Raw genomic sequence first — 19,738 nt, 5'->3', positions numbered from 1 at the left:
ACGTCCATCACAGATTTCTCTAGTTGTTTGATTTGGATATGGATTAGCAATCATTTTCCCGGTGTCAACTGCGCTGGCTAAGACTAGTTGCTAGACTGCTAATCCCAACCCCTTGCTGTGTTTACATCTCACCAGCTTCTGACCATTGACAAAAGAGTTAAAGTCATGGTATTGTGCATGGTTGACAGCACTCCATGAGGTTGGTCTTCCATTTATATACACAGAATGGGAGAAAATCGTCAAACCTTATATTGTTGGACTGGTATTCCTCCTACTTTTGCAATATATTGCTACCCCCTTTAAGTTAGTTTGCAGATTGCCATCTATCAGCAAGAGTTCAGTGCCTTGATCAGCCTATCTCTAATATACAAATGATCTTGAGTGGTTTTGACTAGCCTAAGTACACTATCTGTCTTGAAAACCCCACTGAAATACAAGAATTCCCTTCCTTATTAAAGGAAGATATTAACATTAAAACGATGCTTGCACTTTGATTTGTTCTGGCTACTCTCCAGTGTCCCCTATTTGGTGTAGATACTAGCACCCTCATGCCAGAAAGTTTTAGTTCTTTGGATTTTGAGGGAATACAGTACACCAGGGCTGAGGAGATTCTTGTCAGAGACAGGAGCAGGTGAACACCTCTCCTAGACATAGGGACAGGCCTTGTTTGCTAGTGTATTTTGTACCTAAGTGTTAGAAATGGAGTCTCTAATTGGCAGAGGTATACACCCTTCTCCTAGATTGGACCACAATCCTAGTCAGGGTAAGTCACACACAATCCAAATTATCCTGTGCCCAACGTCTGGTAGCTTGGCACTGAGCAGTCAGGCTTAACATGGAAGGCAATGTGTAAAGTATTTGTGCAATAAATCATACAGTAACACAGTGAAAACACCACAAACATACACCACACAGGTTTAGAAAAATAGATAATATTTATCTGAATAAGATAAGGTAAAAACAACATTTTCAATTAGCACAAGTTGAACTATCAATTTTGCAAGTTTTAAAAGAGTCTTAAATCTCAGAAATCAAGCATTTAAAATTGTAACTGAACCATGTCAGCATGAGCAATCTCGAAATCATAACATATATTTCGAATCTGTAACAGCATATTGACGTTTCATATCGCTCTATCCCTGACGAGACCGGTTTCGGCACTATCTAGCCATCTCCCTTGTAACTCATCTCCCATGTGCTACCAGGCAAGATCTGTTATTAGCTCCACCCCACTAGGAACTGCTTCCAAATCACCACAGATGGTGTGTTACCTTCCCTTTAGAGAGGCTTCTGAATTCAGAACTAGTGACCTTGGAGAAGTCTGTTCTCCTGAATCCATTCTTTCACACACGCTAAACTCTTCTCTTTCTTATTGTTTTGTCAGCTTATGTTTCTAGGGAGTATCTTGACTATAACTATTGCTATAGGTATGACCAATAACTGGATGTTAAAATAATACTGGTGTCATGGTTCATTCAGTGGGTATATAATTATTAGGTCTCATTTGCAATTGGAATTTATTTTGCTGGATTATTGGGTTGCATCTCATGCAATCCATTTATATTTATTTCATCATATTTACTGAACAGCTTTGTCATATTTGTTTACAATACTCAGGGGGTTATTACAACTTTGGAGGAGGTGTTAATCCGTCCCAAAAGTGATGGTAAAGTGACGGATATAACACCAGCCGTATTACGAGTCCATTATATCCTATGGAACTCGTAATACGGCTGGTGGTATATCCGTCACTTTACCGTCACTTTTGGGACGGATTAACACCTCGTCCAAAGTTGTAATAACCCCCTCAGTCTTTTCTGGTTGCCATGTAATGGTAAACATTGCAGTCTCATATTCAAACATGGCACATAGATATGTACCCAGCATTTTGTCCTTTCTTTATATTTGTTTTACAAGAAATGTGTGATAGAAGATTATTTATTTTTCTGTGTTCACAATATATGTTATATATATGATGATGATGGGAGAAACACGGTCATGTGATCTTGGCCGATAAACCGAAACACGTCATTGATGACATGAGTGTTACCCTGAACTGAATATTCATGGGATGACTCTTTTGTTTGTATTGTGTGTTATATATCTAAATATATATATAAATATATATATATATATATATATATATATATATATATATATATATATATATATATATATATATGTATGTTCGATGGCATCTGTCGCTGTAGATACGCATGTTTTGCAATAGCTCGCCATCTGGTGTTGGGCCGGAGTGTTACAAGTTGTTTTTCTTCGAAGAAGTCTTTCGAGTCACGGGACCGAGTGACTCCTCCTTTTGTCTCCATTGCGCATGGGCGTCGACTCCATCTTCGATTGTTTTTTTTCCGCCATCGGGTTCGGACGTGTTCCTGTCGCTCCGAGTTTCGGAACGGAAAGATAGCTAATTTCGGAAGATTTTCGTCGGTATTGTTGCGTTCGGGATCGGCGTAGTTAGATTCAACACCGCATCGAAGAGCTCCGGTGCCCTTCGGGGTAGTTTTTCGATCCCCCGTCGGGGCCTGGTCGGCCCGACCGCGTGCTGAAGAACGCCGATGGAACGGATCCTGTTCCGTTTCTGCCCCAAATGCCACAATAAATACCCCTATACAGACCAACACTTGGTCTGTAACCTGTGCCTGTCACCTGAGCACAGTGAAGACACCTGCGAGGCCTGTCGTGCGTTCCGGTCCCGAAAAACACTCCGAGACCGTCGAGCCAGAAGACTTCAGATGGCGTCCGCGCCGACAGCCCACCGAGAGTTCGAGGAACAAGAAGAGGAAGGTACCTTCTCGATCCAAGACTCAGACTCCGAAGGATTCGACGATACACAAACCGTGAGTAAGACGTCGAAAACCACACAGAGGAAGATTTACAAGGCCCAGGGGACGCCACTGCCATCAGGCCATGGCTCCACCCATAAATTCGGTGACCGACCGTCGGCACCGAAAAAGGCCCAAACAGTGCCGAGATCGTCCGACTCCGGTCGAGACACCGGCACGCAGCCTTCTCGGGACCGAGAAAGTGCTGGAGACAAGCCTCGACACCGAGATGCCGGTGTGGACACGGCTCGACGCCGAGACAGCGGCACCGAAGAAGATCGACGCCGAGAGGTTTCGGCCCCGAAAAAGCAAAAAGTCACCTCGGAGCCGAAAAAACACGCAGACAGGGTTTCGGTGCCGAAACAAACTGCAAGCGACCCAGCTTCAGGCTCTTATACAGAAGAGCACTCGCTAACCTCCCAAATGCAAAAGCATAGGTTTGAGGAAGAGCTACAATCAACTGATGTGGACCATACGCAAAAGCGTATTTTCATACAGCAGGGGACAGGAAAAATAAGCACCCTTCCCCCCATTAGAAGAAAGAGAAGTTTGGAGTTCCAAACTGAACAGACACCACAACCAAAAGTGGTGAAAAGAGTTACCCCACCACCCTCTCCTCCGCCCGTGATTAACGTCTCACCAGCACAAACTCCATCACACTCCCCAGCTCACACCACCATAAGCCAGGGTGACCAAGATCAAGACGCATGGGACCTATACAACGACCCAGTGTCAGATAACAGTCCGGAGGCATACCCTACGAAGCCATCTCCACCAGAGGACAGCACCGCGTATTCTCAAGTGGTGGCTAGAGCAGCACAATTTCACAACGTAAGCCTCCACTCAGAACAGGTCGAGGATGATTTTTTATTCAACACACTCTCCTCCACCCACAGCTCATACCAAAGCCTGCCTATGCTCCCTGGTATGCTCCGGCACGCAAAAGAAATCTTTAAGGAGCCGGTCAAAAGTAGGGCTATCACACCAAGGGTGGAAAAAAAGTATAAGGCGCCTCCTACAGACCCGGTTTTCATCACTACACAGCTGCCACCAGACTCTGTCGTTGTAGGAGCAGCTAGGAAAAGGGCCAACTCCCACACATCTGGAGATGCACCACCCCCAGATAAAGAAAGCCGCAAGTTCGATGCAGCTGGTAAGAGAGTCGCAGCACAAGCTGCAAACCAGTGGCGCATCGCGAACTCCCAGGCACTACTTGCGCGCTATGACAGAGCCCACTGGGACGAGATGCAACATCTCATTGAACATCTGCCCAAGGACTTACAAAATAGGGCAAAACAAGTGGTTGAGGATGGACAGACCATTTCCAACAACCAGATCCGCTCCTCCATGGACGCTGCAGATACAGCTGCACGGACAATTAATACATCTGTAACTATCAGAAGGCATGCATGGCTCCGAACGTCTGGATTTAAACCAGAGATTCAAGAAGCAGTTCTCAATATGCCTTTTAACGAAAAAGAACTGTTCGGTCCAGAAGTGGACACAGCGATTGAGAAACTCAAAAAAGATACGGACACTGCCAAAGCCATGGGCGCACTCTACTCCCCGCAGAGCAGAGGCAATTACAGCACATTCCGTAAAACACCCTTTCGAGGGGGGTTTCGGGGTCAGAGCACACAAGCCAGCACCTCACAAGCAACACCGTCCAGTTACCAGGGACAGTATAGAGGAGGTTTTCGGGGACAATATAGAGGAGGGCAATTCCCTAGGAATAGAGGAAGATTTCAGAGCCCCAAAACCCCTACTACTAAACAGTGACTCACATGTCACTCACCCCCTCCACACAACACCAGTGGGGGGAAGAATAAGTCATTATTACAAAGCATGGGAGGAAATCACTACAGACACTTGGGTTCTAGCAATTATCCAACATGGTTATTGCATAGAATTTCTACAATTCCCTCCAAACATACCACCAAAAGCACAAAATTTGACAACACACCATTCCAATCTCCTGGAGATAGAAGTGCAGGCACTATTGCAAAAGAATGCAATCGAATTAGTGCCAAACACACAAATAAACACAGGAGTTTACTCACTGTACTTTCTGATACCAAAGAAGGACAAAACGCTGAGACCAATCCTAGACCTCAGAGTAGTGAACACTTTCATCAAATCAGACCACTTTCACATGGTCACACTACAAGAAGTATTGCCATTGCTAAAACTACACGACTACATGGCAACTTTAGACCTCAAGGATGCTTATTTCCATATACCAATACACCCATCGCACAGGAAATACCTAAGGTTTGTATTCAAGGGAATACATTACCAATTCAAGGTACTGCCTTTCGGATTAACAACCGCACCAAGAGTCTTTACCAAATGTCTAGCGGTAGTCGCTGCACACATAAGAAGGCAGCAAATACATGTGTTCCCATATCTAGACGACTGGCTAATCAAGGCCCATTCGTTAATAGAGTGCTCATATCACACAAATCATATCATACAAACCCTCTTCAAACTAGGGTTCACCGTCAATTTCACAAAATCCAAAATTCTGCCGCGCAAGGTACAACAATACCTGGGAGCCATAATAGACACATCAAAAGGAGTAGCCACTCCAAGTCCCCAAAGAATTCAAAATTTCAACACCATCATACAACGCATGTATCCAACACAAAGGATACAAGCAAAGATGGTACTACAACTCCTAGGCATGATGTCTTCATGCATAGCCATTGTCCCAAACGCAAGACTGCACATGAGGCCCTTACAACAGTGCCTAGCATCACAATGATCACAAGCACAGAGTCACCTTCTAGATCTGGTGTTAATAGACCGCCAAACTTACCTCTCGCTTCTGTGGTGGAACAACATAAATTTAAACAAAGGGCGGCCTTTCCAAGACCCAGTGCCACAATACGTAATAACAACAGATGCTTCCATGACAGGGTGGGGAGCACACCTCGATCAACACAGCATACAAGGACAATGGAACGTACATCAAACAAAACTGCATATAAATCACCTAGAACTTCTAGCAGTTTTTCAAGCACTAAAAGCTTTCCAACCAATAATAGTTCACAAATACATTCTCGTCAAAACAGACAACATGACAACAATGTATTATCTAAACAAGCAAGGGGGGACGCACTCCACGCAGTTAAGCCTGCTAGCACAAAAGATTTGGCGTTGGGCAATTCACAACCAAATTCGCCTAATAGCACAATTTATACCAGGGATCCAAAATCAACTCGCAGACAATCTCTCTCGAGATCACCAACAGGTCCACGAATGGGAAATTCACCCCCAAATTCTGAACACTTATTTCAAACTCTGGGGAACACCTCAGATAGACTTGTTTGCGACAAAGGAGAACGCAAAATGCCAAAACTTCGCATCCAGATACCCACACAAACAGTCCCAAGGCAATGCCCTATGGATGAACTGGTCAGGGATATTTGCTTACGCTTTTCCTCCTCTCCCTCTCCTTCCTTACCTGGTAAACAAACTCAGTCAAAACAAACTCAAACTCATATTAATAGCACCAACTTGGGCAAGGCAACCCTGGTACACAACGCTGCTAGACCTATCAGTAGTACCCTGCATCAAATTGCCCAACAGGCCAGATCTGTTGACACAGCACAACCAAAAGATCAGACACCCAGATCCAGCATCGCTGAATCTAGCAATCTGGCTCCTGAAATCCTAGAATTCGGGCACTTACAACTTACCCAAGAATGTATGGAAGTCATAAAACAAGCCAGAAGGCCATCCACCAGGCACTGCTATGCAAGTAAATGGAAGAGGTTTGTTTGCTACTGCCATATTAATCAAATACAACCATTACACACAACTCCAGAACATGTAGTGGGTTACTTGCTTCACTTACAAAAATCTAACCTGGCTTTCTCTTCCATTAAAATACACCTTGCAGCAATATCTGCATACCTGCAGACTACCTATTCAACTTCCCTATATAAGATACCAGTCATTAAAGCATTCATGGAGGGCCTTAGGAGAATTATACCACCAAGAACACCACCTGTTCCTTCATGGAACCTAAATGTTGTCCTAACTAGACTTATGGGTCCACCTTTTGAACCCATGCACTCCTGCGAAATACAGTTCCTAACCTGGAAGGTGGCATTTCTCATCGCCATTACTTCCCTAAGAAGAGTAAGCGAGATTCAGGCGTTTACAATACAGGAACCTTTTATACAACTACACAAGAATAAGGTCGTCCTAAGGACCAATCCTAAATTTTTGCCAAAGGTTATTTCACCGTTCCATCTAAATCAAACAGTGGAACTTCCAGTGTTCTTTCCACAGCCAGATACCGTAGCTGAAAGGGCACTACATACATTAGATGTCAAAAGAGCATTGATGTATTACATTGACGGAACAAAAAACATCAGAAAGACTAAACAACTATTTATTGCATTTCAAAAACCTCATGCAGGAAACCCAATATCAAAACAAGGTATAGCCAGATGGATAGTTAAATGCATCCAAATCTGCTACCTTAAAGCTAAACGACAGCTGCCCATTACACCAAGGGCACACTCAACCAGAAAGAAAGGTGCTACCATGGCCTTTCTAGGAAACATTCCAATGCAAGAAATATGTAAGGCAGCCACATGGTCTACGCCTCACACATTCACCAAGCACTACTGTGTAGACGTGTTATCCGCACACCAAGCCACAGTAGGTCAAGCCGTATTAAGAACATTATTTCAGACTACTTCCACTCCTACAGGCTGATCCACCGCTTTTGGGGAGATAACTGCTTACTAGTCTATGCAAAACATGCGTATCTACAGCAACAGATGCCATCGAACTGAAAATGTCACTTACCCAGTGTACATCTGTTCGTGGCATCAGTCGCAGTAGATTCGCATGTGCCCACCCGCCTCCCCGGGAGCCTGTAGCAGTTTGGAAGTTACCTTCAACTATTTATATATGTATCATCTCAACCTTAAATAGGTGCATACTTAGTCACTCCATTGCATGGGCACTATTACTACAATTCAACTCCTACCTCACCCTCTGCGGGGAAAAACAATCGAAGATGGAGTCGACGCCCATGCGCAATGGAGACAAAAGGAGGAGTCACTCGGTCCCGTGACTCGAAAGACTTCTTCGAAGAAAAACAACTTGTAACACTCCGGCCCAACACCAGATGGCGAGCTATTGCAAAACATGCGAATCTACTGCGACTGATGCCACGAACAGATGTACACTGGGTAAGTGACATTTTCAATATACACACACACACATATAATATTAAACATATTCCTGTTACATGGTCCAGTTGCCCCTGGTATTATTCCAGACATGTTTGCAGAGGGTAAGTGCAAACATTCGTAAATTTAACTGACACATGGCTTCAACAAAACTGAGTGGAATGACTAAATAGGTTTTTCTAACTCTCCAAGAATACTGTAAATATTTACAGTGACATTGTTTACTAAACAACATGAGTGATCTTTATAATTAAAGTCGATCGCAGGCTACGCAAACATGTCCGGATTTTAAAACAAATACAGCACTTATCCATCTTGAGCAAATTTACAAGCATTTTGATTTTTTTTCTTTCTCTTTCCTTTTTAAAAAGTTCATAAACCAGAGAAAGTATTGTGGCATGAGGCTGCTGGGACCATTCGTGATGGATTGCGTGCATATACAGCCCTACATTACCTTTCCCATATCACTCCTGAAAAAGCTTTATTAGTAATGGATGGAGCAAGTGTGAGTATTAATACACTGTAAGACTGTAAGAATTTTAGACTAAAAACAAGCATTTTGCAGGTTCCTCTATTTTTACACTTCTTTGGCACATAGTTCTGCAGAATTGCATGCTGTAGAATATCTTCCCCCTGCCAACAGACGATCTTGCACATTGTTACCAATTCTTTTAATGATTTGGTACTAAAGAAAAAAACCTTTCGAATTAAATGATCTGAAAAAAATAACTGGAGAAAAGTAATTGGACAGGTAAGTAGTTTGGAAATGTGTAAAAGTGTCAACACCAGGACAGTGCGCGCTCTACGGGCATCTAGAATGCAAAAACCCAACACTCGCAAGATAATGTAATTTATGCATTGTGATGATATGTTATTGTTTAACCTTTTGCATTGCAGAATTACATCCAAAAGATTCATTTTTAAGGTGCTTATAAATACTGTACATTTGCAATGTATTGCTGCAGACATTAAGAGTGAGTTAGGGTGTGGCAGGGTGTGGTCCCTTTCCAGGGCCTTTCAGAGACTTTCCCTGCAACATGCCTGGGCGTGGTTCTAGGCGGGGCCAAGACTCTATAAAAGAGAGCCAGCCCAAATCCCAGTGCTCACTATTCAGAGGTCCCGGTGCGGAGCAGCAGCTTCTTCCTGAGCTCCTGTCCCGGCGGCCTATTTGGATTTTCCAGTCTTCTGCACTCATCTCTCATTGGTGATCACTGTTTCCAGGCGGTAAGACAGTGTTTGGACATTTCCCAACACCGTAATTGAGAATTTTCGTATTCTTGATTTTAATTCTTAAATGAGTAACAGATTACTTGTGCGCTGCCATTTTTTTACATTTGTATGGTGGTATGCAAATAGGGAGGACGCGCAATTTATTCCATAAAGATTTGACTTCGTTATTACATGGTTGTTCATTGCGCACTGATATTTCTTGACATTTACATGATGTTTTACGAGTTGGCAAGTCGTGCAACTCGTTTCATGAGCATTTAACTTTGTTGTTCATTGCGCGCTACCTTTTCTTGACATTTACATGGTGGCATTCGAATCTGCGAAACGTGCGATTCACTTCTCGTGTGTAATTCATGCTGTTCATTGTGCGCTATCATTTTCTGGCATTTACATGGTGGCATTCAAATCGGCAACACGCGCGATTCTTTCCTTGAGTGTTTTTTCATGTTATTCATTGTGCGCTATCATTTTTTCGGCATTTGCATGGTAGCATTCAAATCGGCAACACGCGCGATTCTTTCCCTGAGTGCTTTTCATGTTGTTCATTGTGCGCTACCATTTCTTGATATTTGTATGGTGGCATTTGAATCGGCAAGACGCGCAATTCTTTCCTCGTGTATAAATAATGTAAATTACTGTGCGCTACTATTCTAAGACATTTTCTTGGTAGCATTTCAAGTTGAAACGTTGCATGATTTATTCCTTGAATCTACGTTGTGTGATTTCATGGTGCACAATCCTTTATGGTGTTTAATACTCATATAAAAATCTGCAATGTGCGCAGTTCACTTCCCAATGTTTTTTCTGAGATGAACACAACAATACCAGAATTCTAGATGTAATGCTGTGTGTTCCTGATATGTATTCTTAAAAGGAGATTCATATGGTTGTTTAGAAATTGCTCAGAGTGTTTCCTGATTCTCATGCTAAAGAAAGTACTCGAATCTGAAAGTCCTATTTAACTTTTCCTGTTTCCTCCTCAGGTATTCGGTCATCTAAAGCCTAGTCAGTTTTAGGACTATTCTAGGGTTGTTCATGTTTTTTTTGTAAAAGACGAAGCTTAGAGTTGTAGCATGGTACTGAATTCATGAGATGTAATTTTGATGTTGTGTTTTAACCTTTTGCTTCCTACAGGTCTCCTTCCCAGCTGTTCCTGTCCTAATCCCCTTTTCCCCACTTGGACTCTCTTAGACTCTGTGATAAATTTAATCATAGTATTGGAGCTGTCTTGTGGTGTAAGTGTTGGGAACGTGCACAGACCCCGAGGATCTGGTGACTCTGACAAAAAGGCAACAAATGGTGAAATGGGAGGGTTCATAAAGGCTAAGGGGTGGTTGGAAACTATTTGAGAATGGCAGGTGTACCCCACATTAAAAGAAACTAGGGCATCTCCATCTAAATTCATGCTAGTTATTCTGATCAAATAATTTGAAAAATTTACATGTGTTCACCATGGAGGCTTTCTTTGAAGTCTAACTTTGTAGCATCCTGACATCATTAGATCAGTTGTTTGATAACTTTGGCTCTTATGATGTTAGAAGGTTTCCTTTAACCACAGCTTCACAAGAACGTTTTCCATGATACAGGTAGACTGGTGTGAGAATTGTCATATGGTGACTGTACATAATTACATAATTTCTGAATGTACCTGGAGATGTCAACCAAACACAGTAAAGTCCAAACCCAGTGACATATTACCTGTCAAAGGAATCTTCTTCATGATGAGTGTACAGTGTATCTTTCAAAAACAACTTTCACAGGTTTGATGACCAACTGCTTGAAACAACCAGGAAATACAGGTCTTCAAACCTTTTACTTACTTTTTGTTGGACCGGTTGTCATATGGTTGGCCTTCTCATGTTGTCAAATAACTGATTTACAAACGATGTGTTTTCAAGTGGGGCTCCCAGTGATGTAGAAGTGCAAGTTCAAGAATGTCCAGGTTAGGACATGGTCTTCTGAATTTCAGTGCGTTTCAAGTACAGGTTTGTCAGTTTCTGGTTTCTCAAATTTAAAAAATAAATAAAAGTGTATATTATGTCCTTATGGGTGACTCTCAGATTGTAAGAAAGAAAATTCCTCCTTTTTGTGACAGGGCCTGGAATTCCTTTTTCACAGATGTAGTAGATCCCTGAACTCACATCCTTGTATGTTAGAATTTTCAGGGAAGATGTCAAAGTATATCCTTTTCTTTTTCCTTACCCTTTCCAAAATCCTTGCAGTTTGTTGTGTTATACATCCTGTATCTGAATGTTGTATTCCTTTTTCCCTCTGAATCCTGTTTTTTCCAGTGACCACTCATATGAAATTAGGCAATTCTAAAACAAATCGAGTTGTGTCACTGACCAGAGTTGTATACAACTCACCTAATCCACATACAAACATCTATGAATCCTATTTCTTGCAGGGAGATGCTGTCTCCCGAACCCGCTCAGTGGCTTTATCAGTTGCTCCGACACCTCCAACTGTGACTCTAGTTTTCTGACTTTCTTGTTCACTGCTCAATTTTTGCATCTGACCTTAAGGTTGGTCTTTTCTGAACTGTATCAGATAGAGAGAAGACTAGACAAGAATGTGTAATCATGGCTGTTTTAGTGATTGTGCAGACATGCACATTCCTTATAATAACACATGAAAGCTACTTCTTAAATTGTGTTTTGTCTGTTAGTAGGAGTTAATGAAATTGGTAGTTTTTATTTACATGCGTATATGTGGATTTCAACAATTTCATGTATTAGACAAGCAAAAAAGTTGAATGTCTTTGAGAACTAGTATAATAAAATGTATGAACTAACTCTATAAGATTAATCATTTTGTTGGGCATACGGTCACAGCTCAGTTAACTATATAAAGATTCTAAGTAGGATTAAAATAGAAGACTTTGGGCCTGATTCTAACTCTGGAGGACGGTGTAAAACCGTCCCAAAAGTGGCGGATATACCACCTACCGTATTACGAGTTCCATAGGATATAATGGACTCGTAATACGGTAGGTGGTATATCCGCCACTTTTGGGACGGTTTAACACCATCCTCCAAAGTTAGAATCAGGCCCTTTGTGTACTAGAATCACTAAAGTAAATTTAATTTTGGCAATGGGGAGTTGTGTTGCTTGGTGTTCAAAATGTTGGATATCCTGACCCCTTGACATAATGAAGGTCACCTGGATAGATTTTGATAGACCACTTAGGTTTATTCCAGTTCTATTTCAGATTTGTTGCAGAAAGGTATCTCAGCATTTGTTTGATTTAGCCCAAGCATGAAGGTCAAGAGAGGTGCCTGGTATGCTTGATTTCAATTGGTATGTATAATGCTGTTACTAAAACTGCGTTAGCATGTTCACGTATTTGTAGCAGAATTGTAAAAGTTAGGGTACTCTTGAGCATTTGTTTAATGTAGCTTTGAATTGAGAAAGATTTGTTTCCCTTACCAGCCTTCACCTACCTGAACGCTAAATTGTGCAGCCTTTTTGTGGGGCCTGGTTTTCTCGCTGATACTGAGTCACTGCATCAGTACCTCCTAGGCCTGCATTCAGTTAATATTTCTAGTTACTGCTGCCATCATTCTCCAGATAGTCGTAGAAGGCACTGCAGTCGGTGGCCTGAATTAGGAGAGGTTGTGGCCCTTAAATGTTAAGCCGAAAGAGGTGTAAGATCCACTTTAGGACTAGTTTTAAGTATCTTTTAGGGTGGGTGGGGTTTCCCTTTTTGTATAGTGGGTTGTACTACTTTGTGGTAGTATAGGACCACCAGTGGTATTGATCTGCAGCTTCATGTGCATTACTTTGTGCATTGGCAAATTTGATGTTTTAAGTAGAACATTATTGCCACAATAATATACTTAAAAGAGTATTGTAGATAACACTGAATTCCATTTTGATACAGCGTAGAAATGCTAACTAAAACAATTCAGAAAAAATGAAGAGGAAAGGATGAGTGCTCTACATCTTCTAGAACTGGCAATTTGAGGCCGACTTAGCGTTAAGTAGGAGACTTCCATACTAACAGCATAGACCTTGAGAAGGCCCACTCGCTGCCTCAAAGTGAATATTTGATGCAGTGCGATCTGGTATTAATATGTGGAACAATAAGCATGCGAATTTCTCTCTCTCATCATACCCTTTAGACACACTTTGGGCGCCAGCCTACCCGTCCCACAAACCTTCGGCATCAGTACACACTTTTGGCATCAGTATACCCTTCATGCACATTTTGGGCTCTGTCTGTGTTTGCTACGTTCAGGGAACCCCGTCAACAAGCAGTGGCCAGGCCATTTGGTTTGGCTTATAGCTTAAGATTCATTGATTGATGAGGTTAGGCACTGAATCACTTATCATCTATGTACGCTATCACTTGACCATTTACTCATGCATCTATTACAAGTGCATTTGCGTGTTAAATTCTTATTACAGGTGTGTTCTGACTTCAGAACTCACTTAAATTAAATAAAATACAGAACTTTATAGGGACATTATCGTTCGCCAGTATATTTGGCAAATGGGGATGTAATCTCTGCGAAAAGGCAATTCTTGTGTTCCAAGAGCCTGTGGAACCCTAACTTCATCCTTTCTATACCTTATTCGTAGACCTAGATGTCATAAAGTCATTTTAAAATTAAAATGGCAAAGAGTATGCTCTTACTTTGTATCTCTTTGTATAGGACATAATCGTTTTTAGGTCTTATCTTAGACAGCACAAGCAGTGTTGCATGCAAGACATTTTGTTAGGTTCCAAGGAGCTTAGAAACTGCCTGTTGCTTATCATTGGTTGGTTTCATCATCACTTTCATTTTCTTGCTTTTATTTGGTCAGCACATGCCGGCTTCACTTTCTCTTTGTGTGTTTGTCCCTCCCATGAAACATGGCCCAAGCATTGCTTCTTTTCCAAGTGAGTGTCTTTCCACTACTCGTGCTTTCATGTTGGGGCAAACACTCCACAAGAATACATGTGTTTGCAGGCCATCTCCGCCCAACCCACTCCTTTTATAACTCCCTCTCCCTCTGACTGGGATTATGTATTATCTAATGAAGCTCTGGTAACACTGCCCAACTAAGTAGGATCTCTGGCGGAGTCTGAGCAGATGGCGAGCTTGCTGAACCTTTTGACCAGCATATACGTTTCATGTTTTTCATTGCATTGTTGTTTAATTATATGTGCAGTCTTTTTTTGTATGATGCAAGAATTATTCTCAATTTTGCACTTTTTTAGTGCCGGGCATGGTTATTTTCCTAATAACTTGACTGTTAGTTTCCTCATACTCTGACGTTTCTGAGTGCATGGTGATCTTTCTCTCTCTCTCACACACACAAAACACACTCTCAGGACCGGCATTTGGGCAGTGTGAGCGGTGCGGCTGCACAGGGTGCTGACCTCAGGGGGGCGCTGTGTTTATCAATAACTTTCAAACAATTAAAATGCCAAGATACCTCTTGTGATTAATGTTCCTGCTAGGGAAAGTGATGGGGTTTTTTGCTTAGAGGCAGCTTTGACTCACAGTAGCATAGAGGGTTAATATGCCTGCTGCATAAAACAGAACTATGGGGCATATTTAAGGAAAGTGGTGCAGCACATAGTGCAGCGCCACTTTTCTTTCACCCCTTAGCCCCCCCTAACGCCACCATGTGTGCGTCATATTTAAAATATGGCGCACCATGGTGGTAGATAGTGGACTAGCGTCAGAATTTTTGAGGCTAGTCTGGCACTTTGCAAGATTAACGTAAAAACTGTTGCCGTTAATCCTGCAAAGCACCCAGAGGCCCATTGTAACCAATGGAAGCCTCCTTTTAATGCCTGCTCTGAGCAGGTTTTAAAAGTGCTGGAAAAAAATGACGCAAAGAAATCTGACAGATTTCTTTGCGTCATTTTTTTGGCCCCCCCTAGCGGGGAGATGCTCCCCCTAACAAGGAGATGCCCCCTTTGCATACATGATGACTAGTGCAGGCATAATGTAGCGCAAAGAGTTACAAAGTGGCGCAATGCATGCATTGTACCACTTTGTAAATATGGTGCAGCGTTTTTGGCCTTCTAACGCCACATTAGCGTAAAAAAATAACACTAATGTGGCGTTAGAATGGCACTAGGCGCTCTTAAATATGCCCCATTGGGGCATATTTTTAAAAAGTGGCGCTGCACACAGTGCTGCGCACTTTTCTTGTACCCCTTAGCGTCCCCCCTAACCCCACCATAAGTGCACTGTTTTTAAAATATGGCACACCATGGTGGTAGTTAGAGGACTAGCGTCAGAATTGTTCACGCTAGTGAGACGCCTTGCAGGATTAGCATAAAAAATGTTGATGCGAATCCTGCAAAGCACCCAGAGGCCCATTGTAACCAATGGAAGCCTCCGTTTAACGCCTGCTTTGAGCAGGTGTTAAAAGTGCCGAAAAAAAATGAGGCAAAGATATCTGTCAGATTTCTTTGTGCCATTTTCTTAGCCCCCCTAACGGGGGGAATGCCACCTTTGCATACATTATGCCTAGTGCAGGCATAATGTAGCACAAAGGGTTCAAATGTGGCACAATGCATGCATTGCGCCACTTTGTAAATATGGCACTGTGTTTTGGGCCTTTTAATGCCACATTAGTGTACAACAAATGACGCTAATTTGGCATTAGAATGGCGCTAAGGGCTCTTAAATATGCCCCTATATTTTATGTGGATAGCTGAATGGTTTAGTAAAGCCAGCCTTTACTAGTCCTCTAAAACACATGAATGTATGTGAAAGGGGAGTGATGGAGAGATGAGGGGCACATTTGCCGGGTGGTAGTGAGTGAAACCGAGGAGGATGGCATGGGGTAGGTGGCACCACAATAAACTGTCGCACAGGGCACCACCAGTCCAAAAGCCGGCCCTGCACACGCTATCCCCACCCAAGCCTTATATTCTTCTCACCTTGCAAAGCTACGTCAGTTCTACTTATGCTGTCCATTTTCAGTAGACAGATACTTTCCTTTAATCACTAATTTCTCATTCCAAAACTGAGTTCTTTGGATTTGAAATAGCACTGATTCCATACAGTGTTTCAACTCGGTGTGCAGTCTCTTCAGAAATTGGTTTAAACAGGTGTCGAAGTCAGTAGATCCATCCGTGTGTTTAAAGCTGTGCCTGATGCCTCAAGGGCACCTTTGGAGCGAGTTAACAAGTCTTCACACCGTCCACGTTTGCCTACTTTCTCCAGAAATGTAACAGAAATGTGACTCAAACACAAATCATGCTCTAAGTGACTGCACCTTTAACATTTTAAAAGTCTCCTTTTTCCCCTGATTCTTGTGCAACAGAGGCTACTTCCACATACTTGGCATTTTTTTCTCTTTCTGTTTTTGGGCAGTTACAGCTCCATGGCCTGCCTAAACAGGTAATGCATACCTTCATCTTTGACAAATAAACCTCTGATTTATATGCGCTCTTTTTGTGGGTTCTGCTCATTGTGGCAAGCTAAAAGCGCCATGAATTTGAATATTATATCCCTGTGAGTCCCAAAGTTTATTAATGAGAGTAAGGATTCATGCATTATTTGGCTAAGAAGACCTGTCAACAAAAGCTGTTGATGTGCAGCATCTCACGTATTCTGCCTAATGTACAGTGACATTGCACATCTGGAAGTGCAGATAATCGTGTCTGTGGGCTTCAGCTCTTTCGCAGGAGACATAAAAAATGCCATTGTCATTCTGCAACAGACTCAATAATGAAAGCCCTCATATTCTGTATTTGTTCTTGCATTTGTGTCTTCTGTGTGGAGAAAATCCTTTCTGTTGTATTGATTATTACTGCAAACCAATAGAGTACTAACCTCGGAGGTACTGCGTTATCAACATTACTGCTAAATTGTACAGACTACAAATAGTAGACTGCCCTTCTGCTGTCCTCGTGTTGCTTGCTCCTCCAGCTTTCTCTGGTCTCGCTGCTCCATCCGACGGTTCTCCAGCTGCCTGATGTGATCCCAGGTCCCTCCCGTCCTCCTCCAGCTCCCCCTCCTGATGCTTGCCCACTCCTGCCCTCCTTCTGCTGTCCTTGTTAACCCGCTCACACCTGCGATAAGAAAAAAAAGGATTATGACGCGGCCAGCACTGGCTACGTCATCACGTTTTTTTTTTTGCTGTGTTTTTTGTTTTCTATTTTCACTTAAGTCGGAGCATCTTGCTGAGTTGTTGGTTGGCCTCCCGTCCTGTTCCGCCTTGTAGCTTACCTATTTCACCGTGCCCCTCGTTGTTGCTTATCGTATCTAGCTCTTCTGGCCCACGTTGCTTGCCTCTCCTGTTCCCCGCAAAAAGCAATGACAAAGTCAAATAGCTCTCTCGCATAAGTGAGAGCTATTTGGCTTTGTCAATTTATTTTAACCATGTTGCATAGCAGCATGGTTGAAAATAAAAAATAGTGCTCTGAGGCGGCCAGCCTTGACTGTGTCATAACGTGTTTTGCCGAGCTGCTGTACAGGATGGCTAAAAGACACTGACAGGGCTAATATATCTCTCATAGGTGAGACCTATTTGCCAATTGGCCAATTGGCTTTGCCAATACTTTACAGCTCAGTAACACAGTGACCCAGATTTGTGAATCTCCGAGATAACATTTGGTTGTCTTTCTGAATTAGTTAATATGCTTTCAGAAGCTATAATTCTCACTCACCTGTGAAGACTGATGTGAGAGGAAAGAGAAGAGCTGGCGACAAAGATAAAAGGCCATAGAGGATTCAGTTTTCCAGCTTCTCATTAATAGATATCACAAGACCACCTTGAGCCCATAACAACAAAACTCCTTCCCTTCGCCCTCCTGTAGCATACCAATCCAACCTACACAGAAGTACTTTGCATTATTATTACTACTTGTCGCTTTCAATCCTTGTATGGGAGGTCCTGATTGTTTCTTCCTGGCTGTAAATAAAAGTCATCCTATGGTACATCACCGTGCAGGATGCTGAAATCTCTAACACATGATATTCTTGCAGGAGGGTTAATTTTTATGTCTCATGCTTCAGGTTAGAAACAATGAATGAATGTGACAGATGTGCAGAGTAATATCATTTCCCTTAATAAATGCTTGCAATATCTGATCTATACTTTCAGGGTATCTAGCCAAAGACAAAATTATTTCTCTCACTCCTTCTCCCTGCCATGGCCCTTTTAGTTGGCTGTTGACTTGTGTTTAATGTATGTGTGCGACTCTTGTGTGTGACACCTAGAACTCTTTTCTGCAAGCCGCTTTTAACAGTTTGAAATACTTTAATTCTGTTTCTCTAATTGTACTTATCAGTTTACCACATACTGCTGATGACCGGTGGCCCAGCTTAATCTGTTTTGTTGTACCAAAACGATGTAGGTCCTCAACCTTCTCATATGTTTATGGCAAAGTCTGTTTCTTCCCAGTTTATTCTTCTCATCAAGGGCCCAAATGTGGACTTGAATATGTTAATGGACAGCACCATTTTGAGGCGAGTCCCTTATGCTGCCTTCATCCCTTGGGCAGTGCAGAGCATCCCCTTGGCCTCTGTTATTATTTGTGGTGATGGCTTCTTTTTTCCTTGACTGGGTTTCGCCGTTCGCTAACTCGGTTGTAGCTGTGCCAGCCTTTTGTTCTGAAAGTTTGAGAACCGTTTTATCAACATTATTCAGTCTTACAATGTTGTTAGCATTTTTGATGGATATAGCAATCATTATTTTTTCAATCCATATGAAGGTAATGCAGAATGGGTGTCTCCATTGGTATGGGACGTTTTGTGAATGTAGGGTATCTGTTATTGTTTAGATCACCCTTCACCTGTACAATGTGAAACTCGCTAGGTCTTAAAACAACTGCTCTTAGTGTCCCTGAAAAGTGCAGTCACCCTTTCCTGGCTAAGATCATCAATTCCTCTCATAAGTAATTAACTCTTGTGAGCATGCCTTACTCCACTCATTCTCTACTCTGTAGGTGAGATTATGTCTCAGGGTGTAAGGGTTGTGGAGGGTAGGTCATTCTCACCTACCTCTGACAGTGTGTAGTAAATCTTGTCATATGGAGCTGTATATATCTGGGCCCTCTTCTCTCCCCCCCAGGATCAGCTGTATGTGGATGTTATTTCTCTGCAATATATTTTCTAGATCATCTTTTTTGAACAGCTGTTTTTCTATTTGTACCTGCAATGAGTTTGACCACCCACATGTGGTTCTCCTCTGATCTTTCATTGCCTGTTCTTTTGAGGTGATCTGCTTTGCCCGCTCCTAGAACACTTTTTAGCTCTAATATCTCTTAGATCCTTTCCTCCTTCACCTTGATTTCTTTAAGCAACTACTGTAGCAGGTCTTGAGTTACACCCACCCCCTCTAGTTCTGTGATAGATCATTCAGGTGGTTCAACTTGTATTTGATTGTGTGGCAACATGTTGGAGCATTTTTTGTCTTTGTTGATTTGATGATTAGCAGGTCTTTGACTGGCATGTCTCTCCTTTTTTTGACTGAGGCCATACTAACTGTAGCTCAAAT

General features: G+C 42.3%; 1 protein-coding gene across 1 annotated transcript in view; it reads left to right on the top strand.

Annotated features, from left to right (window-relative positions):
• CRYZL1 (crystallin zeta like 1) overlaps nucleotides 1-19,738 on the top strand; it is a 160,979-nt gene that overhangs the window by 70,490 nt on the left and 70,751 nt on the right. The window contains exon 7 of the mRNA XM_069202491.1: nucleotides 8,425-8,558. Coding sequence (XP_069058592.1) covers nucleotides 8,425-8,558 — 134 coding nt within the window. The remainder of the gene's footprint in view (nucleotides 1-8,424; nucleotides 8,559-19,738) is intronic.

The sequence above is a fragment of the Pleurodeles waltl genome, chromosome 8, assembly GCF_031143425.1.
Source record: "Pleurodeles waltl isolate 20211129_DDA chromosome 8, aPleWal1.hap1.20221129, whole genome shotgun sequence".
Taxonomy (NCBI): Eukaryota; Metazoa; Chordata; class Amphibia; order Caudata; family Salamandridae; genus Pleurodeles; species Pleurodeles waltl.
The sequence above is the reverse complement of the archived record's forward strand: the minus strand, read 5'-3'. Positions and strand labels throughout refer to the sequence as shown.